The sequence below is a fragment of the Dendropsophus ebraccatus genome, chromosome 12 (assembly GCF_027789765.1).
Source record: "Dendropsophus ebraccatus isolate aDenEbr1 chromosome 12, aDenEbr1.pat, whole genome shotgun sequence".
Lineage (NCBI taxonomy): Eukaryota > Metazoa > Chordata > Amphibia > Anura > Hylidae > Dendropsophus > Dendropsophus ebraccatus.
Window position 1 is genome coordinate 57,032,856 of NC_091465.1, and position 21,358 is coordinate 57,054,213.

General features: G+C 44.2%; 1 protein-coding gene across 4 annotated transcripts in view; it reads left to right on the top strand.

The window, feature by feature from the left end:
* The window catches only part of LOC138769040 (NXPE family member 1-like), an 83,974-nt gene that overhangs the window by 40,507 nt on the left and 22,109 nt on the right, over window positions 1-21,358 (top strand). For all 4 annotated transcript variants that reach the window (XR_011359202.1, XM_069947203.1, XM_069947205.1 and 1 more), the window contains one exon: window positions 8,615-8,676. Coding sequence is in view for 3 of the 4 variants with exons in the window: in XM_069947203.1 (XP_069803304.1) it covers window positions 8,615-8,676 (62 nt within the window). In the remaining variant the exon portion in view is untranslated. The remainder of the gene's footprint in view (window positions 1-8,614; window positions 8,677-21,358) is intronic.

A 21,358-nucleotide genomic window follows, 5' to 3' on the forward strand; every position in this document is an offset into this window, starting at 1 on the left:
AGTGCAGGGAAAAAACACTTTATGTGCATTTCCCATAATACGTGTATATTGGTGATTTGTATAACTCTTACGGGGGCAATACAATAAAAGCGTACGCCTTTTTTCTATTTTTGACCTTGTATGAACATAGCATTATCTGTGATCTTCTCATAGAGTCTCCTGCACTCTAGTTTTTTTTATCTCCTGCAGTCAGGGAAATGATTGGGACCCCTGCAGTCACACTGCAGGGGTACCAAACGGAAAAGGGTTTAAAGTGTACCTGTCTTTATAGAGACATGGCAAAAGTTTTGATACCATCCGATTTGATACCGTACGATTCCGTCCGCAGTTCGTACGCCACCGTACATGTGCGGCTGAAACTATGGGCGTGGGAAAAATCGGCATGCGGCCAGATGCGTACGAACTGCGAACATATGCCCGTAGTACAGTTCTGCTTCCCTAGCTTTTTTCGAAGCGATCTGAAACAGGTCATTAACTTGGAAATCTGCCCAATAAAACTCACAGAACCTTTTGGATCGAAAAATCAAGTTCAATTTGGCTGAAATAAGTACTTAGTACGGGACCGCATGGAAATCCACGGCCGTGAGTTGGAACATTTCCGTCCTCAAACAATGGTCTTGTTCATTTTTCACGGCGCCATATACGATCCGGTCGTAAGTTCATACGTAGTGTGAACTGTGCGGCCGTATATAGTATACTTTCAAGCGAACGTATCAACCTCAAAACTACGTGCGTATATTCGCGGTTCGCACTGTGAACGGAAAGATACGTAGTGTGAACATAGCCTAAGAGGTTAATGACAGCAAAGGTTATCGACAATTGCTATTGCTGTCATTAAAGAGCATGTATTTTCTTTTACTGATTAGAATGAGATACTAAAACATGTTCTTTTACTCAAATCTGTTTCTATTTTCTGACTGTAATTTATCAATTTTATTTTTTGTACATTGTTATGGGGGGCGGCCAATTTGCCGGAGCTTTTTTAAACAGCATGTAGTGACCTGCTGTACAGTGCTGTACATTTAGTGACCTGACTCAAGGACATAGAAGACAATAAACAGACTCTGTTACCTTGAGATGATTGTAAAACATTACCTTTAACCTCTGGACGACCCTGGGTGTACAGGTACGGCTATTAGCGGGCACGGTCTGATCGCCGTGCCCGCTAATTAAGTAATCGTATGCAGCTGTCAAAGTTGACATCTGCATCCGATAACCCTATGCAGCCCTTCCCTGGTGTCTAGTGGGGTGGATCGCTTCTCCTGGACGTTGTCCTGGAGGAGTGATCCACACATCCGGCTCGGGCCGGGGTCTGCGCCGTAATGGCGCTGATCCCGACTTGGCACCCGATTGCTTCCGGCTGCAGCCGGAAACAATCGAGTGCCTATCTCATTGATCTATGCTATATAACTGTACAGCATAGATCTCAATGAGAGATCAGTGTACTTATACTAGAAGTCCCCCAGGGGGGCTTCTAGTATAAGTGTAAAAGAAAAAAAAAAGTGTTGTTAATAAAAAGCCCCCTCCCCTAATAAAAGTTTGAATCACCCCCCTTTTCCCATGTTCTAAATAAAAATAAATAAATAAATAAACATGTTTTGCATTGCCGCGTGGGTAATAGCCCAAACTATTAATTAATCACATTCTTGATCTCGCACGGTAAACGGCATAAGCGCAAAAAAATCCCAAAGTGCAAAATTGCGCTTTTTTGGTCGCATCAAAACCAGAAAAATTGTAATAAAAAGCAAGCAAAAAGTTGCATATGCGCAATCAAGATACCGATAGAAAGTAAACATCATGGCGCAAAAAATGACACCTCACACTGCCCCATAGACCAAAGGATAAAAGCGTTATAAGCCTGGGAATGGAGCGATTTTAAGGAACATTTAATTGTTAACAATGGTTTGAATTTTTTACAAGCCATCAGATAATATATAAGTTATACATGTTACATATTGTTGTAATCGTAACAACTTGAGGAACATATATAACAAGTCAGTTTTACCCCAGGGCGAACAACGTAAAAAATACCCTCCAAATAAAAGAAATGCGTTTTTATTTTACATTTTCACCACACATTGAAAATTTTTCTGGTTTCGCAGTGTACTTTATGAAAAAATTCAGCCTATCATTGCAAAGTACAATTAGTGGCGCAAAAAAAAAGGCTCATGTGGGTTTCTAGGTGAAAAAATGCAAGTGCTATGGCCTTTTAAACACAAGGAGGAAAAAATGAAAACGCAAAAATTGAAATTGTCCCGGTCCTCTAAGGCCCCCTTCACACGTCCGGAAAATCTGTCTGAATATCCTATCAGGAAATCCGGACGAATTTCCGGTCTTATAGGCTAACATTAGACACGGACACCCTACCGGATTTTTTAGATCCTGTCCTATTTTCGTCCGGAAATCCGGCACGGACGCCCCCATAGAAGTCTATGGGAGCGCCGGAATCACGGGCATTTTCCTGATGTATATCAGGAAAGTGCCCGCGATTCCGGATTGGTAGAGAGCCAGCCTCGGACCCGGACCTCAGCACAGGACTGCCTGAGATCCCCCACCACCCGCCCTGCACTCTGGCCGCTGGCTGATCACCCGCACCCCCCCCGCACTCTGCCCGCCGGCCGATCACCCGCACCCACCCCCTCCCCGAAACTCACCGCCGGCCGATCACCCGCACCAACTCGCCGCTCCCCCCCAGCCACGAAACTCACCACCGGACGATCAACCGCATTCCCCCCAGGAAATCACCACCGGGCCGCCCGCCGCATGCTCCGCACCTCAGACCACCGCCCGGACATCTGCACTGCACTCTTCCCGGACCCCAACCTCGACAGAGCAGGATACAGGACAGGTGAGTTTACCCCTTAGGACTACTACTCCCACCATGCTCTGCTGGCAGGCCATGATAGGAGTTGTAGTTATGCAGCCTGTGGCCATCCAGGTTGTAGAAGTACAACTCCCATCATGGCTCTGCTGGCAGGCCATGATGGGAGTTGCAGTTATACAGCCTGTGGCCATCCAGGTACACTAGGGGCTGTGTGGGTACCTGTGATTTATGTTGGCATACTAGACCATATTATCTCATCAGGAAATCCTGAAGGTTTTTCCTGATGGTTTCCTGATGGTAAAAACGGATTACTGTCAGGAAATCCTGATACTTTCCTGATGACCTTTGAGGTCTCCTGATCAGGATTTCCTGACAGTAAAAACTGACACGGACGTGTGAATTGGGCCTAATCCTGATCAGGAGACCTTAAATGTCATCAGGATAGTATCAGGATTTCCTGACAGTAATCCGTTTTTACCTTCAGGAAACCATCAGGAAAAACCTTCAGGATTTCCTGATGGAAGAAGTAAAAATAGGACATGATGGGAGATGTAGTTCTGCAACCTAGATGGCCACAGGCTGCAGAAGTACAACTCCCATCATGACCTGTCAGCAGGGCATGATGGGGGTTATACTTCTGCAAGCTGTGACCATCCAGTTTGCAGAACTACATCTCCCATCATGACCTGTCAGATGGGCATGATGGGAGTTGTACTTCTGCAGCCTGTGGCCATCTAGGTTGCAGAAGTATAACCCCCAACATGCCCTGCTGACAGGACATGGTGGGAGTTTTACGTCTTTGGGGGGGGGGGAGGAGAGCGAGAGCAGTGATCTCACCTGTCCTGGTCTTCTGCTGGGTGAGCGATCGGGCGAGCGAGCAGGCGGGCGGCCGAGATTCGGGGGCCGCCGGTGCTGGCGGTTGGGGGCGGTCCGGGGGGGGGGGGGGGGGCTCGTCAACCTGAAGTCCGGGGGGGGGGTGGTGTCTGTCGGTTGCCGCCAAGCGAGGGGGCCGGGCGGGGGCCGCCAACCCGCGGCCAACAGCAGGACCCGGTGCACTCCAGGACGCGCGGCACCAGGGAGCAGGAGGACGGAAGAGTCGGGTGCAGGGTGAGTTGTGGGGGAGAGGGGTATAGGCGGTGGGGGGTGAGAAGGCAGTCCGGAATCCCGGCCACTTTCCTGATGTACATCAGGAAAGTGCCCGTGATTCCGGCGCTCCCATAGACTTCTATGGGGGCGTCCGGGCCGGAATTCCGGACAAAAATAGGACATGTCCTATTTTTTCCGGATCATTTTTCCGGAACGGACACCCTTCCGGAGAAATCCGGAAGGGTGTCCGTGCCTAATTAAAGTGTATGGGTCCGGAAAACCGTCCGGATTTCCTGATAGGAAATCTGGGTGGTTTTTCCGGACGTGTGAAGGGGGCCTAAGTGTCTCCTTTATCTACTGGTGTCACATTGCACTGCTGTTCAGATCATTTTACAGCAGCCGCCTCTGATTACCACAAACAGAACAATAAGGGGGAGATTTATCAAAGGGTGTAAAATTTAGACTGGTGCAAACTGCCCTCAGCAACCAATCACAGCTCAGCTTTAGGCAGTGCTGAAAGTAAAGCTGAGCTGTGATTGGTTGCTTTGGGCAGTTTGCACCAGTCTAAATTTTACACACTTTAATAAATCTCCCCCTAAGTCTCCGCTTTGTTTTAGCCCCAGTGGGGAGAATGAGAACTGCAAGATTTTAGGATTATTTTGTAATAAAGATAGAAGAATGGAAAATTAAAAAAAAAAACACCAAATATTCTTTAAAAAAAAAACATTATTTAAACAATAAGTAATTTTCTGATGACACACTCCCTTTAACTGTGAGGATGCTCTATGAAGCAAGCTTAAAGAGGACCTGTCACCCCCGTTAGAGCCCCCTATACTCACGTGATCCCGCCGGGTCCTGCTTCTGGAGATGGTCGGGTCACAGAGATATCAACGCCCGAAGCCCGGCATGCGCGCTCCTCAGATGAGTCCAACACTCATAGAGAATGACAGGAGAGTCCAGCGCTCCGTCATTCTCTATGAGCGTTGGACTCATCTGAGGAACGCGCGCGCCGGGCTGCAGCGGCTGATATCTCCATGACCCGACCATCTCCAGAAGCGGGACCCGGCGGGATCACGTGAGTATAGGGGGCTCTAACGGGGGGTCGGGAGCCTGTCACCCCGGTACGGGGGGTGACAGGTTCCCTTTAACTCCTAAGCTCGCTTCATAGAGTCTTGGGACTTCATGGTGTAAATGTATGCCATGCATCGATAAGTGACAGGCTTCCATGGCATTTTTGTCATGTAAGGGGTTAAAAATAAAGGGGCTGAAAATTCTAAACAGCAACAACAAAAAAGGAAAATATATTGCTATTGATCCTGCACAGTGAATGCAATAAGGAGGCTAAGAGGGAATGTATTGTGACCAGTGAACTTATTGAAGTGAGTAAATTATTGACTGCAAGGAGAACAAATCTGGAAAGTTTAATTCAGTCAGATGCATATGACTGTGCTCAACTGCATTTCTGGCTTTGGATTCAATAATTTGTCAGATAAATCTGTCTGTGTAAAAGAGCCCTGAGTAGTGATGGACAGTTGCCATCTCCCTTCCCTGTCAGTCTGTGTTCTGTGTGGTCTGGATATCAGAGAGGTTCAAAAGAAGTTCACTTGTGCTCTGGGACATTACTTGCAATAGTCTCTTGTAGTAAGAACTGGTGTATTGTATCAGATTGCTTGGTATTCTCACGGACTAGCTAGTTGCCAGTCCTGTCAGGGTTCCAAAAGGCACCCCTCGCAATGCAATTGCAATATACCTGATTGTCATTGCAGCCAGGAGCCTTCTGACAAATTTCCACAGACTGTGCTAAGAGAATACAGATGGCAGTAAGCTGCAGGGCTGTGGAGTCAGAGTCATGGAGTCGGAGCTACTTTTGGCTGGAGTCGGAGTTGGAGTCTGAGCTACTTTTGGCTGGAGTCGGAGTCGGAATTGGAGTCGGAAAAAAATGTACTGACTCCGTCTCCAGCTTTAATTTAAAAAAAAAAAATGTAGAATTAAATTTTGATATGAATTTTACAAGTTTTGCTCATGAATATATATTATGAGCAACATTCTAATAGGACACTGGCCCTATTACATAAGGGGGGTCAGGGAATATATCAGTAATAGGACACTGGCCCTATTACATAAGGATGGTCATGGAAAAGTTGTCGGTCACCATTTGGCAGTTTGTTTCTGAGCTGGAAGAGTCCATTGTGTAGGGGGAGATCTGTGCTGTTCTCTTCCTGGATGCTGGATGACTTTATATGAGCAGCAGTGCGTCCGTAGAGCATCACATTTTCACGAGTATCACGCATTTTGCTGTACGAACGCTAGGTCGCAATCTGAGCAGAGATTAGGAAAGGTAGTGGACTACTGCAACAGTATGTATCACGTGCCCTTAGTGGGCTACTGGAACAGTATGTATAACGTGCCCTTAGTTGGCTACTGGAACAGTATGTATAACGTGCCCTTAGTGGGCTACTGGAACAGTATGTATTACGTGCCCTTAGTGGGCTACTGGAACAGTATGTATCACGTGCCCTTATTGGGCTACTGGAACAGTATGTATCACGTGCCCTTAGTGGGCTACTGGAACAGTATGTATCACATGCCCATAGTGGGCTACTGGAACAGTATGTATCACAAGTCCTTAGTGGGCTACTGGAACAGTATGTATCACATGCCCTTAGTGGGCTACTGGAACAGTAAGTATCATGTGCCCTTAGGGGGCTACTGGAACAGTATGTATCACATGCCCTTAGTGGGCTACTGGAACAGTATGTAAAACGTGCCCTTAGTGGGCTATTGGAACAGTATGTATCACGTGCCTTTAGTGGGCTACTAGAACAGTATGTATTACGTGCACTTAGTGGGCTACTGGAACAGTATGTATGATGTGCCTTTAGTGGGCTAGTGGAACAGTATGTATAACGTGCCCTTAGTGGGCTACACCAGGGACACAATGAGTCACTTTTACATACAGGGTACTGAAATGAATACACCTGCTGCTGTTGCTGCTATCTATGTCTTAGCACTAAGAAGTGCTTTAGATTTAGAGATGACTTTTTCGCTACATCTTCGCCCTTAAAAGGACTTTTGGGTTCTGTAGTAAGCCTGCCTGACCAAAATGCTACTAGAAGCGGGCGCCAAGTATTTAAGATTCAAGGTCATGTGGTTCAGCCATCCAATGAGGGTAGACGCCGTTATCATGATTTGAGCAAACTCCCAGGGTCCCTTACAGCCTCCCTGCATGGTGATTGGAAAAAAAGCACCAACTGCGATGGGAGGGCTTTCTTTTGAATACCGCAATATTCGATTGAATACCATCTCGATCGAATCGTGTTCGCTCATCTCTAATAAACACAATTGGTGCTATGTGTGAAAATGTTTGAACCAATAAGATACCAGACATTTCCAAATACCAGAACCTAGTCTTAAAGTTTTTTTTCAGCGAAAAAAACCACAACTTTTTTTTTTGTTGTTTTTGGAATTCCCCTTTAATCCACTGTGTAAGAGTAAAATAATTCTGATTTTCAGATTTTCTGATGAGGTACACATTTTATTTAAATCTTCAGGAAGGTTAGCAAGTTACCTACATTTTCTAAATAAGAAAATTTGATGTAAGAATAAGCATCCATAGAGTAAAATGATTATAACAGGAATAATGACTTCAGTCTAAAAAGAAGAATGGAAAATAAAATATGATTTTTCGGCAAAAGAAATTAGGAAGATCATTAGAAAACCTTTGACATTTATTAAAACAAGATCCAAATTTAGGTCCATTATTACCATGTCATCCTGGGGTGATTTTCACACCCACCCCTTTTCTAAAAAAAATATACTAGCTCCTAGTATTCTCAAACAGCATAAACAACAACAACAACAACAACAACAAAAAATCACCTATAACCAAAGGTAGCTTCAGGTGTAAAAGAGTAAGGTTGTTCTATTCAATCATGCTATTTGGCATAACCGGAAGTTCTGTCCAAAGATACAAAAGAAAAATTCCAAAACAAGCAAATGCTAACCTGTCAGACTATAAAAGCTACACTATTTGAATGTTGCTGTGGAAAACAATTGGTAGGGTGGGCAACACAAAAAAATGTACTGTAGACTAAATAAACACCACAGCCAGCAAAAATATAATTAATGCTTATCTAAAGCAGTGCTTCTCAATTCCAGTCCTCAGGCCTCCCCAACAGGTCATGTTTTGAGGATTTCCCATACAAAGAGTAGCTGTGATAATATCTGACGCACTGAGTATAATTATATCACCTGTGAAATACTAAGGAAATCCTGAAAACATGACCTGTTGGTGAGGCCTGAGGACTGGAATTGAGAAGCACTCATCTAAAGTATACTGTTTTTAGTATACTATTTTTATTTTAACAGCAGGTGTCTGCAACACATACTGTAGCAGCAGATACCCGTTGTATATAGAGTGGTGTCAGCTCCTAGGGCTTCTTCCCCTGCCTAGCCCATTAAATAACATTGGGCAGCCATGAAGGGGTTGATTATTGTTTCAAAATGTTTATAAAATATATAAAACATTAAGTATTTTGTGTCTAAAACCTCTGTACTAAAGCTACCAAACTGTGTTAAAAAATAATATAGTGATTATACAGCAGGTATACATAAAGTCATATGCAGATGATTCAGAAGGTTTATTCAAATCATATTTGTGAAAACATATTTACTAAATTAAAGTATCTTTTATGTTTCATTTAGGTCAAATGTAAGAGTGGAAATTCCAGTTCATATGCAAGCCCTCAATGTAGTTCCCTGTAACAGTAAGTATACAGTTCTTCAAAGGGGGTACATCATCAAAATGAGCTTTTGATTAAAGATGAGTGAACCATAATTCCCAAACCCAGATTTGTTAAAATTTTGGCAAAAAGTTTGGTTTGTGACAAAACCATACTTATTTGCAAATGACATTTATTCTGCTGCCAGACAGTTTAAGAAGTGGCCACTTGATATCACCTGACAGGTGACTCAGATACTTAACTTCACCCAGGAGAGCTGTGGATGTTGGTGGATCACTGACTCATTATACGTCAGTAAACCACAACTGTCCACAGTTCTCATGGGTGAAGTTAGCCCTGTTAAAAAGAGAATATGTTGAAGCAATAATAAAGTGTTGCCACAGCCTAATTCCTATGACTCTCTCTCCTGAGGAGGTCTGCCACAGAGATTGAAGGGGGGCTGCACCTAAGTATTGGTGATATTGATGGATCTTGTAGTTTACCCTGGGGCCAACTCTTATACTGTTATCTGAGGTGATCACAGGAACACCCTTGGTGTTGGTGAGGTGCAGTAGAAATCAAGCAACAGAGAGACGTGGTATTGTGGTTCAACAGTGACTTTACTTGAATATTAGGTAGAACGGGTTACAGCCTTCAAAATGGCCGCTGGCCAAAGATAAGTCACTTAAAAAGACACATCTCTGAATCGGCCCATCTCTTTTGTATACAATAAATTAAACAACAAAAAAAGGGAAGATCCACAAGGGATCACAGAAAATGCAGGAAGTCAAAAATAAATATTATTATAATCTTTATTTGAATAATTCATATTTGATAAAAACTCATACAATACAATACAATACAAAGAATGGTGAGGGGACATATAACAAACTTTATGAGATCATATATTGCACATGCATAAAGATAATACATAGACACTATATACTTGTCACTATATAGCTGGCGAAACGCACGTTGGGGTGAGTAAGTGGGACTTAGTTGAATACACGTATCCTCCTTGGCTTATTTACATTTAATATTCTTTGGTGACTTCACCTTGTGTACAGTACTCACTGAGTACTCTTGGCACTTTACAAGGCTCTCCACCTGTTTAGATTTTTTCTTATTGTTACCTTTATTTAATTATATTTTGTACTTGTTTGCCATCTTGTGGAGGCTACCTTTATTACAACAGCTATATAGTGTCCATGTATTATCTTCATGCATGTGCAATACATGATCTCATAAAGTATATGTCCCCTCACCATTCTTTGTATTGTATGGTTCTGTTTCACTTCCTCTATTTTAATGAGTTTTTATCAAATATGAATTATTTAAATAAAGATTATAATAATATTTATTTGTCTTTCTTTTTCTGTGATCCCTTGTGGATCCTCCCTTTTTTAGTTTTGATTTATATTCTTTGGTGCGTTTAGGACTTAATATTTTTGGGCTGTTTTTTTCTGTGATTAATAAATTAAACATGCATCAAATTACACATAAATATATAACACAGGTCCCATGCTAGGCCCAGCTTAAGGATTTAACATCAGTATGCTGCAAGTTGCCTCTCTTAAAATAAGCTGTCCCCGTGCTTTTCATAATCAGGAATGCTCTAGGCAGATTTTCTACTATTCATCACCTGTGTGAACTCAGCACAAGGCACCTGTGCAGTGTTCAGATAAGTGAGGAATAGGAGAATACCTGGCTGGAGCAATCCTAATGATGAAGAAGGCGGGGAGGAGGGACAGAGAGGTTGTGCCAGCCTAATGCACAGTCACTCTAGGCCACGCCAGTTTGATACAGGGCTGCAAGTTTAAAAGTAGTTTTTCAGGACAATAACTGCATCACCTGCCGAATGGCCCTCAGGACAGATCATGGATTAAAAGCCACTATCCGAAGGTACAAGTTAGGGGGGGGGACAGATTGTGGGTGCAGAGTCACGGCTCTCTGCCTGTCAGTGCACAGTGGGATAACTGACAGGCAGAGAAACCCATTAGTGGCCTCCCTTTCTGTCAATCATCCCCAAACTGCGTGCTGATAGACAGAGAGCCATGAATAGTCACAGGCGGCTGCCTGCCCAGATGACTAGTTGCCACCGCTGTCTTGGTTTTGCGCGGCATAATAAACATCTCTTTACTGATAGCAACTCGACACTACCAGCAATCCAAGTTCATGTGGGAGTGGTGTATGAAAAACCCAGGTGGAAACAGGAGACCAGTGAGATACCGAAGGTGCTCAGGTCACAATTAAAGCTTTGAGAGTATAGAAATCCAGCAGTAAAGATACACAGACAAGTGGCACTCACCGAAAAAAAATCTCTTCTTACAAAAACACAATGGATCAAGCCAGCTTCAGGTGCAGGTGATGGAAGACAAACAAAAAGTGCATATCGCTTCAATAATCACCTTTTGTTTGTCCTCCCTCACCTCGGTGAGGGTGGAGGTTGTGCCACTGCCACAGGCCTCAAAAGTAAGCCATCAGGTGTAGACACTAATGCTGTTGTGGATTCCGTTCCCATTCCACAGAGAGATCCAGGTGGAACTACACCAGTTCATGTGATGGCAGCCTCCCACCAGCTGCACAGGCCTTGCATGGGAGTGTTCTCCACTTCTACTCCCAAAATAAGATTGTGCATATACTCTGGGATATAGTTCCTTTTCACTAAACATTGGCTGAAAAAGAGGGTATCGCTGTTCTGCATCCCTTAGGAAACCATAGCCCTTGACTATATAGAACTCCACCACTACTACTTCTCTTCTGACAGATGCTATGCCCAGCCACCTCCTGAAATTTATCTCCTGCTCTCATCTGTTTTAAAAACAGCTCTGGTAGTTTAAAGGTGGCCGTGAATGAGGTTGTGTAGGTGGGGGCAATTACCATGAAAGCCTGTCAGGAGTGGTTTGTGCTCTGATCATCATGCTTCCTTCAACTGTGCTCACTTCTCTGACACCTACCCACCTACCCTACTTCTCTGAGTACCCACCTACCCACCCTGCTAGGGAGCATGTCACAGTTTTCACAGGGGCAAAAAGAACATTGTGGAACTCCTTGGACTCCAGGAGTTTTCGTGGCAAAAGAGCCTCTATAAACCACTATTGTACCTGCAATTGTTTTTAGTTGTGGTTCGTTTTAGTGTGGTTCGATTAACCCCTTAACGACATCGGGCGTAAGTGTACGCCCCCCACAGGGTGGGCTTTAACGCAAACGGGCGTATACTTACGCCCGATGTTTCCCCGATCGCTGTGTGTGAACACACAGCGGTCGGGGAAGATGGCCTGCTATAATGTATAGCAGGCCATCTCTGCTCGTCAGCACGGGGGGGGGATTAACCCCTCCCGTGCCGACGATCGCTGTTATATGCTGATCAATACAGATCAGCATATAGCAGCTGAAAACAGCTTTCGGGGTCATCGGTGACCCGCTGACCCGGAAAGCAATGGCGATTGGTGCTGTCCGAGATAGCACCAATCGCCATTAGTGTCCCCACCAAAGATGGCGCCGATGCCACCCCCACGATCACCGTGATAGGCCGGCCAGTACCGGCCGGCCTATCATGGCGATCATACTGTAAAAAAAACTGTTTTGCCGGGTTCTGCACCCCTCAGCTAGATAGCTGAGGGGTGCAGAACAGGTGTGTGTGGTGCAGGTGTACCATACTCACCTGATCTAGGCGTCCGGAGCGACGATCTGCGGTCTGCGCCGTCCTCACGTCTTCTTCGGGTCACTTCCGGGTTCGGCCGTCCAGCGTCGGAAATCTTTGGAAACACTCGGTTCCTCGGGTTCGGCGGGCCTCGGCAATCTCCGACAGCGTCGCTCTACTGCCCCCTAGCGGCTGATCAGTGAATAACATTCACTGATCAGTTGCTTTGGGTTAAAAATATTTGTAATTTTTTTTTTCAATTTTTTTTTCTTTTTTTGCGCCCTAAGTAAGTGCGCCGCTGATCAGCAACTCCTCCTTTTTGGCGTAGGGGCATTTTCCCCCCCTATATCCTACCGCCACTGTCTGCTGATAAGTGCCGCACATAAGTGCGGCATTTATCAGCAGCTCCTTTCTTGGCATAGGTATATTTTTTCTTACTGTCAAAAAAACACGTAAAAAACACTACACTACACCACACTACATGAAATAAAGTTTTACACTACACCACTACACATTTACATACCCCATATACTAGTCCCCGTATAAAGATGGCCCCCAGGGTGTTTTCGACATCGGACACTTACGTTATTATTGCCTCCGACACCGAAACAGCCAGTGAGGATGAATGGGGGGATCCTTCTTTCCTCCATTCATCCTCATCATCCAGTGACGTGTCTGGGGGTAGCGTAGCGTACGCTGCCCCCCAGACACGTCTTTCCCGCCAGTACCGTCCCAATAAGAGATGACGGTATGGCGGGAAATTCTACAAACTCTGTGCGAGTACCTCAGGGTACACTTACAGATTTAGGGTACGTGCACACTGCGGAATTGCGAAGGACAACCCTTTGTGCATTCCACAGCTGGCACCAACCGGCGGACTGAAGCAGGCGCGCGTCTCCACCCGTGTCATAGACTCCATTCTATGCACGGGCGGATTCCGTTGTCCGTCCAAAGAATGAACACGTTCATTCTTTGGACAGAGGGCAGAATCCCGTGCATAGAATGGAGTGTGACACGAGCGGAGATGCGCGCCTGCATCAGTCCGCCGGTGGGTGCCAGCTGGTGAATGCACAAAGGGTTATCCTTCGCCATTCCGCAGTGTGCACATACCCTTAGGGTGTATGAAGGAAGGGACAGCCGAATCCAGCCCCCAGATGCCCCCCCCCCATCCTCCGAGTTAGTGGGAAGATCGTTTGGGACTGATCTTCCCACTGCTGGATAAAGGTTACCATCTGTACAGGGATAACTTTTATACCAGCACCCCCTCTTCTGGTCCCTCGCTGCCCGAGCTACTGTAGCTTGCGGCAAAATATCAGCAGAAGTAATAAAGCCCTAATATTTAGCAGCCATGGAGCGGCCCCAGCGCTTCTGGATATGAAGGACCCCGTATCGCCCCAGGACAACATTTTCCAGGTGACGTCCCCCACACTGGAAAACAGGAGACCCCAGAAGAAGTGCAGAGTGTGGCGTAACAGGGGGATCAGAAAGGACACCATTTTCCAGTGTGACACCTGTCCTGCTCACCCCAATCTCTGCATACTGGATCGCTTCAAGGCGTACCACACGTCATTGGAGTTTTACATTTTCTAAATTCTGTCCCTTATTCCTATTTCAGGGGTCATGTTGATCCAGGGATTATTCTGATTGCCATTATGGAGTCAGGAAGGAATTTTTCCCCTGTGATGAGGCTACTGTTATTTGCCTTACAAGGGTTTTTTGCCTTCCTCTGGATCAACACAGGTTGAATTTGATGGACACCTGTCATTTTCAACCTTATAAACTAATAATTGGCCTAATACCCCCAAATAAATTAGAATTGTCCCTTTTCCCAAGCTAAATAGGTATGGCCGCCATTCCCATTAGAGGATACCATGCAATTACAAAGCCTCTGTGCTGCCAGGACAGTAGAAACCCCCCAAGTGACCCCATTCACTGGGGGGGGGGGATATGGCCCCCTGGTGATGGGCACATTTGTGCCGTGAAAATGGAAAAAAAAAATGTTGTTTTCACGGCACATGTTCCACATATGTGCCCATCACCAGTGGGGTCCATATGCTCACTGTACCCCTTGTTGGATTCCTTATGGGGTGTAGTTTCCAGAATGGGGTCACTTGTGGGGGGTTTCTACTGTCCTGGCAGCACAGGAGCTTTTTAATTGCGACATGGCCTCCATCCTCCATTCCAGCCTCTACATGGCGCTCTGTCCCTTTGGTGGCTTGCCCTGTGCCCATATGGCACATTATATCCACATTTTTGTATTTTTGTACTCAGGGGAAATTACCCTACACGTTTTGTGTTCACTTTCTTTTTTAACCCCTTGTGGAAAAGGAAAAAATCAAGGCTAGACCAACATTTAGTGTAAAAAATGTTTAATTTTTACACTAAATCATTGATCTTGTCTTGATTTTTTCATTTTTACAAGGGGTTAAAAGATAAAAAAAAAACACTAAATGTGTAGAGCATTTTCCCCGGAGTCCGGAAATACCCCACATGTGGACATAAAGCGCCATGCAGGTGCAGGGTAAGCCTCCAAAGGGAAGGAGCACCATTTGGTTTTTGGAGGCTGGATTTGGCTGGAATGGATTTCGAGGGGCCATGTTGCATTTAAAAGGCCCCTGTGTTGCCAAGACAGTTGAACCCCCCCACAAGTGATCCCATTATGGAAACTACACCCCTCAGGGAATGAAACAAGGGGTATAGTCTGTACTCGGGAGAAACTGCGCTACACGTTTGGTGTATTTTTTTCTTTTATCCCCTTGTAAAAATGAAAAATGAAGGCTAGAACAACATTTTAGTGTAAAAAATAGAATTTTTCCTTTTTTACACCAAACTGTTTTGAAAATCTGTGAAGCACCTGTGGGGTCCAAATGCTCACCGCACCCCTTTTTACATTCCTTGAGGGGTGCAGTTTTCTAAATAGTGTCCCTTTAGGGGTGTTTTTTAGGTTTTGGCACCCCAGAGCCTCTGCCAACCTGAAGTTGTACGGTCAAAAATGACCAAATATAACGGAGGCGTTGAAATTCACTAGGCGCTCCCTTATATCTGAGGCTTGTCGTTGCGTCAAATAGCGCAATAGGGCCACATATGGGGTATTTCTATAAACTGCAGAAACGGAGCAATCAATATTGGGGTACATTTCTCTGCTAATAGGTTTATCATTATGAAAGATATTGGATTACAATAAAATCTCTGCACAGAAAATAAAAATTTTAAAATTTCTTACACACTTAGCTTTTGCAGAGTTTGTGGGGTGAAGTTTCTGAAATAGGGTGCTTTGTGGGGCTTTCTAACATACAGTCCCCTCAAATACACTTTAAGGCTATGTTCACACTATGTATGTGTGCGGCTGTATTTTTTATGCGGCTGTAAATGTGCGGATGAAACTACGGCCGTGGGAAAAAATAGACATGCGGCTGAAAACATACGGTCATTTACTTGGAAATCTCGTTCAACTAAAAATAACAAATAAAATCTTAAGAAAGTGATGCAAACACCTCTGGATGCATCTGGGAAAGCAGGGAAACAGTTTACATGAATTGCTATTACCAGGGTTTGCGATCCTCTGCAGTAATGCCGATGTTGATGTCTCTCATGGTTAATATATTGAATTAATAAAACACATTTTCATTGTAATAAAGTCCCTTTCATTGTTCAATAATTAAATTTAAACGATTCCATCATTTTGCAATTAAATATACTGTTAAAATAAATATATACATAAATAAATGTATATTTATATATATATTTATTTTTTGACAGTATATTTAATTGCACAATGATGAATTCGTTTAAATTAAATTATTGAACAACTAAACTGATTTTATTTCAACGAAAATGTATTTTATTAATTAAATATTAATTAGTACAGAAAGCTCCAGTAAGCCGTTAATTCATATTGCCGGCAATAGAGCATTCTGTACTAATCATCACTTTACTTTAATTAAAACATCAAATGTTTCTTCTAATTATGTTATCACAATAGCATTATTAGAAGAAACATTTAGAATTATATGTGCACTCAGCTGATTGGCTGATCGGCTGAGCGCACATATAAAGAGCCGGTCCGCAGTACAGTGACTTCATTGTGCTGCGGACCAGCGAAGATACAACATCGGGGTGAGTATAGAGCTCTCCCCACCCCCTCCCCTGCACTGCACCCCTCCCAGCAAGGAAGGGGGGTCACTTAACCCCTTCCTTGCTGGGATGGGTGCAGTCTGACATCAGTCTGGCCCCCAAGGGGTTAAGGGGGATGCAATACATCCCCCCTTAACCCCTTGGGGGCCAGACTGTAAGCAGCGATCTGTAAAGATGCTGCATACTGTAAGGTGCACAACACTGCTCACAATGATGGGTGTTGTGCTCCTGTTTGTGTGTTTTTTGTGTGTTTCTCCCTTTTTGTTTTTCAGATATCGGTATCCTGTGGATTACGTCGGATTCCGTGGACTACGTCGATGACCAGCGGTCGTTTTTTTTTTTTAATAAAATGGTCAATGAGGGGTGTGGGGGTGTTTTTATTTGAATAAAAATTTTTTTTAACTTGTGTCTTGTCTTTATTTCTTTACTTTATAGACTTAGTAGTGGAAGCCGTCTAATAGACGGAATCCATTACTAAGTTGGGGCCTAGTGTTAGCCGGTATAAAATGGCTAACACTAACCCCCCATTATTACCCCAGTACCCAATGCCACCAGGGGTACTGGGAAGAGCCGGGTGCCAGTGGTCCTGGAGCGTCAAAATTGGCGCTCATGGACTAGGCGGCAGCAGGCTGGTAAGATTTAGGCTGGGGAGGGCCTAAACCAATGGCTCTTCCCACCCTGGTCTTACCAGGCTGCTGTCGTTTGGTTTTTAACCCGGCTGGTTATAAAAATAGGGGGGACCCAATGCGTTTTTTTTTTAAATAAATAAATAAATAATTAAAAAAAAACGCATAGGGTCACCCCTATTTTTATAACCAGCCGGGTTAAAAACCAAACGACAGCAGCCTGGTAACACCAGGGTGGGAAGAGACATTGGTTTAGGCCCTCCCCAGCCTAAATCTTACCAGCCTGCTGCCGCCCGGTCCAGGAGCGCCAATTTTGACGCTCCGGGACCACTGGCACCCGGCTCTTCCCAGTACCCCTGGTGGCATTGGGTACTGGGGTAATAATGGGGGGTTAGTGTTAGCCATTTTATACCGGCTAACACTAGGCCCACACTTATTAATGGATTCCGTCTATTAGACGGCTTCCAATACTAAGTCTATAAAGTAAAGAAATAAAGACAAGACACAAGTTAAAAAATTTTTTTATTCAAATAAAAACACCCCCACACCCCTCATTGACCATTTTATTAAAAAAAAAAAAAAACAACCGCTGGTCATCGACGTAGTCCACGGAATCCGACGTAATCCACAGGATACCGATATCTGAAAAACAAAAAGGGAGAAACACACAAAAAACACACAAACAGGAGCACAACACCCATTATTGTGAGCGGTGTTGTGCTCCTTACAGTATGCAGCATCTTTACAGATCGCTGCTTACAGTCTGGGCCCCAAGGGGTTAAGGGAGGATGTATTGCATCCCCCTTAACCCCTTGGGGGCCAGACTGATGTCAGACTGCACCCATCCCAGCAAGGAAGGGGTTAAGGGACCCCCCTTCCTTGCTGGGATGGGTGCAGTGCTGGGGAGGGGGTGGGGAGAGCTCTATACTCACCCCGATGTTGTCTCTTCACTGGTCCGCAGCACAATGAAGTCACTGTGCTGCGGACCCGCTAATTATATGTGCGCTCAGCCGAACAGCCAATCAGCTGAGCGGACATATAATTCTAAATGTTTCTTCTAATAATGCTATTGTGATAACATAATTAGAAGAAACATTTGATGTTTTAATTAAAGTAAAGTGATGATTAGTACAGAAAGCTCTATTGCCGGCAATATGAATTAACGGCTTACTGGAGCTTCCTGTACTAATTAATATTTAATTAATAAAACACATTTTCGTTGAAATAAAATCAGTTTCGTTGTTCAATAATTTAATTCTAACTAATCCATTATTGTGCAATTAAATATACTGTCAAAAAATAAATATATATATAAATATACATTTATTTATATATATATATTTATTTTAACCCCTTAAGGACAGAGCCTGAAATGGCCTTAATGATAGAGACAAATTTTATGAATATGACCAGTGTCACTTTATTCATTAATAACTTCGGGATGCTTTTACCTATCCGGCTGATTCTGAGATTGTTTTCTCGAGACATATTGTACTTTTCTTTTGACATTTCTGGTAAATTGGAGTCGATACTCATAACGAATCTTTATGAAAAAACCCCAAATAATGTGAAAAAATGTGAAAAAATGAATTTTCCAACTTTGAAACTTTTTTGCTTATACAGAAAGTGGTTATACCACATAAATTATATATTAAATAGCATTAGCAACATGTCTACTTTATTAAACGGCATTTTATTAAACGATCTTTCTTTTTTTTTTTGGGCAATACAAAGCTTAAAACATTAGCAGCAAATTTCCAAATTTTCAGTAAAATTTCAAAATCAGATATTTTTAGGGACTTGTTCAGGTTCAAAGTGTATTTGAGGGGCCTGTATGTTAGAAAGCCCCACAAAGCACCCCATTTTAGAAACTGCATCCCCCACACTCTGCAAAAGCATATCCAGAAAGTGTTTTAACCCTTTAGTGGAGTCACAGAAATAAAAGCCAAGTGTGTAAGAAATTTGAAAATTTTAATTTTCTGTGCAGAGATTTTATTGTAATCCAATATTTTTCATAATTATAAACCTATTACCAGAGAAATGCACCCCAATAATTATTGCCCCGTTTCTGCAGTTTATAAAAATACCCCATATGTGGCCCTATTGTGCTATTTGACGCAACCACAAGCCTCAGATATAATGGAGCGCCTAGTGAATTTCAATGCCTCAGTTATATTTGGTCATTTTTGACCGTACCACTTCAGGTTGGCAGAGGCTCTGGGGTGCCAAAACCTAAAAAACACCCCTAAAGGGACACCATTTAGAAAACTACACCCCTCAAGGAATGTAACAAGGGGTGCGGTGAGCATTTGGACCCCACAGGTGCTTCACAGATTTTCCGAACAATATGGCGTGAAAAAAGAAAAATTTATTTTTTACACTAAAATGTTGTTCTAGCCTTCAATTTTTCATTTTCTTAAAGGGATAAGAGGAAAAGAAAGACACAAAATGTGTAGCGCAGTTTCTCCCGAGTACGGAAATACCCCACATGTGGCGATAAAGCGCCAAAGGGGCGCAGGACGAGCCTCCAAAGGGAAGGAGTGCCAATTGGCTTTTGGAAGCTGAATTTCACTGGAAAGGATTTCAAGGGCCATGTCGCATATACAGAGCCCTCGTGCTGCCAAGACACTGGAAACCCCCCACAAGTGACCAAATTCTGGAAACTACACCCCTCAAGGAATCTAACTAGGGGTGCAGTGAGCATATGGACCCCACTGGTGACGGGCACAAATGTGGAACAATGTGACGTGAAAGGGAAAATTTTCATTTTTTCACTTTCATGGCACAAATGTGCCCGTCATCAAGGGGTCCATATCCTCACTGCACCCCTTGTTAGATTCCTTGAGGGGTGCAGTTTCCAGAATGGGGTCACTTGTGGGGGGTTTCCAGTGTTTTGGCAGCACGAGGGCTCTGTAAATGCGACATGGCGTTCATCATCCATTCTAGCCAAATCCAACGTCCAAAATCCAAATGGCGCTCCTTCCCTTCGGAGGCTTGCCCTGCGCCCACATGGCGCTTTACGTCCACATGTGGGGTATTTACGGTCTCGGAGGAAATTGCTCTACACATTTTGTTTTTTTTCCCCTCTTTTAACCCCTTGTGAAAATAAATTCAAGGCTAAACCAACATTATAGTGTAAAAAATTTAATATTTCATTTTCACGCCACATTGTTCCACATTTGTGCCCGTCACCAGTGGGGTCCATATGCTCACTACACCCCTTGTTACATTCCCTGAGGGGTGTAGTTTCCATAATGGGGTCACTTGTGGGGGGTTTTGAATGCAACATGGCCCCTCGAAATCCATTCCATCCAAATCCAGCCTTCAAAAACCAAATGGCGCTCCTTCCCTTCGGAGGCTTACCCTGCACCTGCATGGCGCTTTATGTCCACATGTGGGGTTTTTCCGTACTCAGGGGAAATTGCGCTACACATTTAGTGTTTTTTTTATCTTTTAGCCCTTTGTGAAAATGAAAAAATCATGACAAGATTAATGATTTAGAGTAAAAATTTTACAAAAATTACACTAAATGTTGGTCTAGCCTTGATTTTTTCCATTTCCACAAGGGGTTAAAAAAATAAAATGAACACAAAACGTGTAGAGTAGTTTCCCCTGAGTACGAAAATACCCCACATGTGGGCATAATGTGCCATATGGGCACAGGGCAAGCCACCAAAGGGACAGAGCGCCATTTAGAGGCTGGAATGGAGGATGGAGGCCATGTCGCATTTACAAAGCTCCTGTGCTGCCAGGACAGTAGAAACCCCCCACAAGTGACCCCATTCTGGAAACTACACCCCATAAGGAATCTAACAAGGGGTGCAGTGAGTATATGGACCCCACTGGTGACGGGCACTTACGTAGAACATGTGCCGAGAAAATAAAAAATACCATTTTTTTCATTTTCACGTCCCAAATGTGGCCGTCACCAGGGGGCCATATCCCCGCTGCCCCCCTTGTTAGATTCCTTATGGGGTGTAGTTTCCAGAATGGGGTCACTTGTGGGGGGTTTCTACTGCCCTGGCAGCACAGAGGCTTTGCAATTGCATCATGGCATCCTCTAATGGGAATGGTGGCAAAATCCGGAAAAAGACAAGGCTGGAGCTGAAAATAGCCGAAAAAAGACGACGGGGACCGCCGGAAAGAGCCGAAGACCGAAGGAGAAGACTGAGGACGCCGCGAACCCGGAAGACGCTGATCAGGACCCCGGAACAGGTGAGTAACGTACAAATACCTGCTCTGGACCCCTCAGCTACCTAGCTGAGGGGTCCAGAGCAGGTATTTACTATTTTGGGGGACTCTGATCGCCGTGCCACCGGCCCGA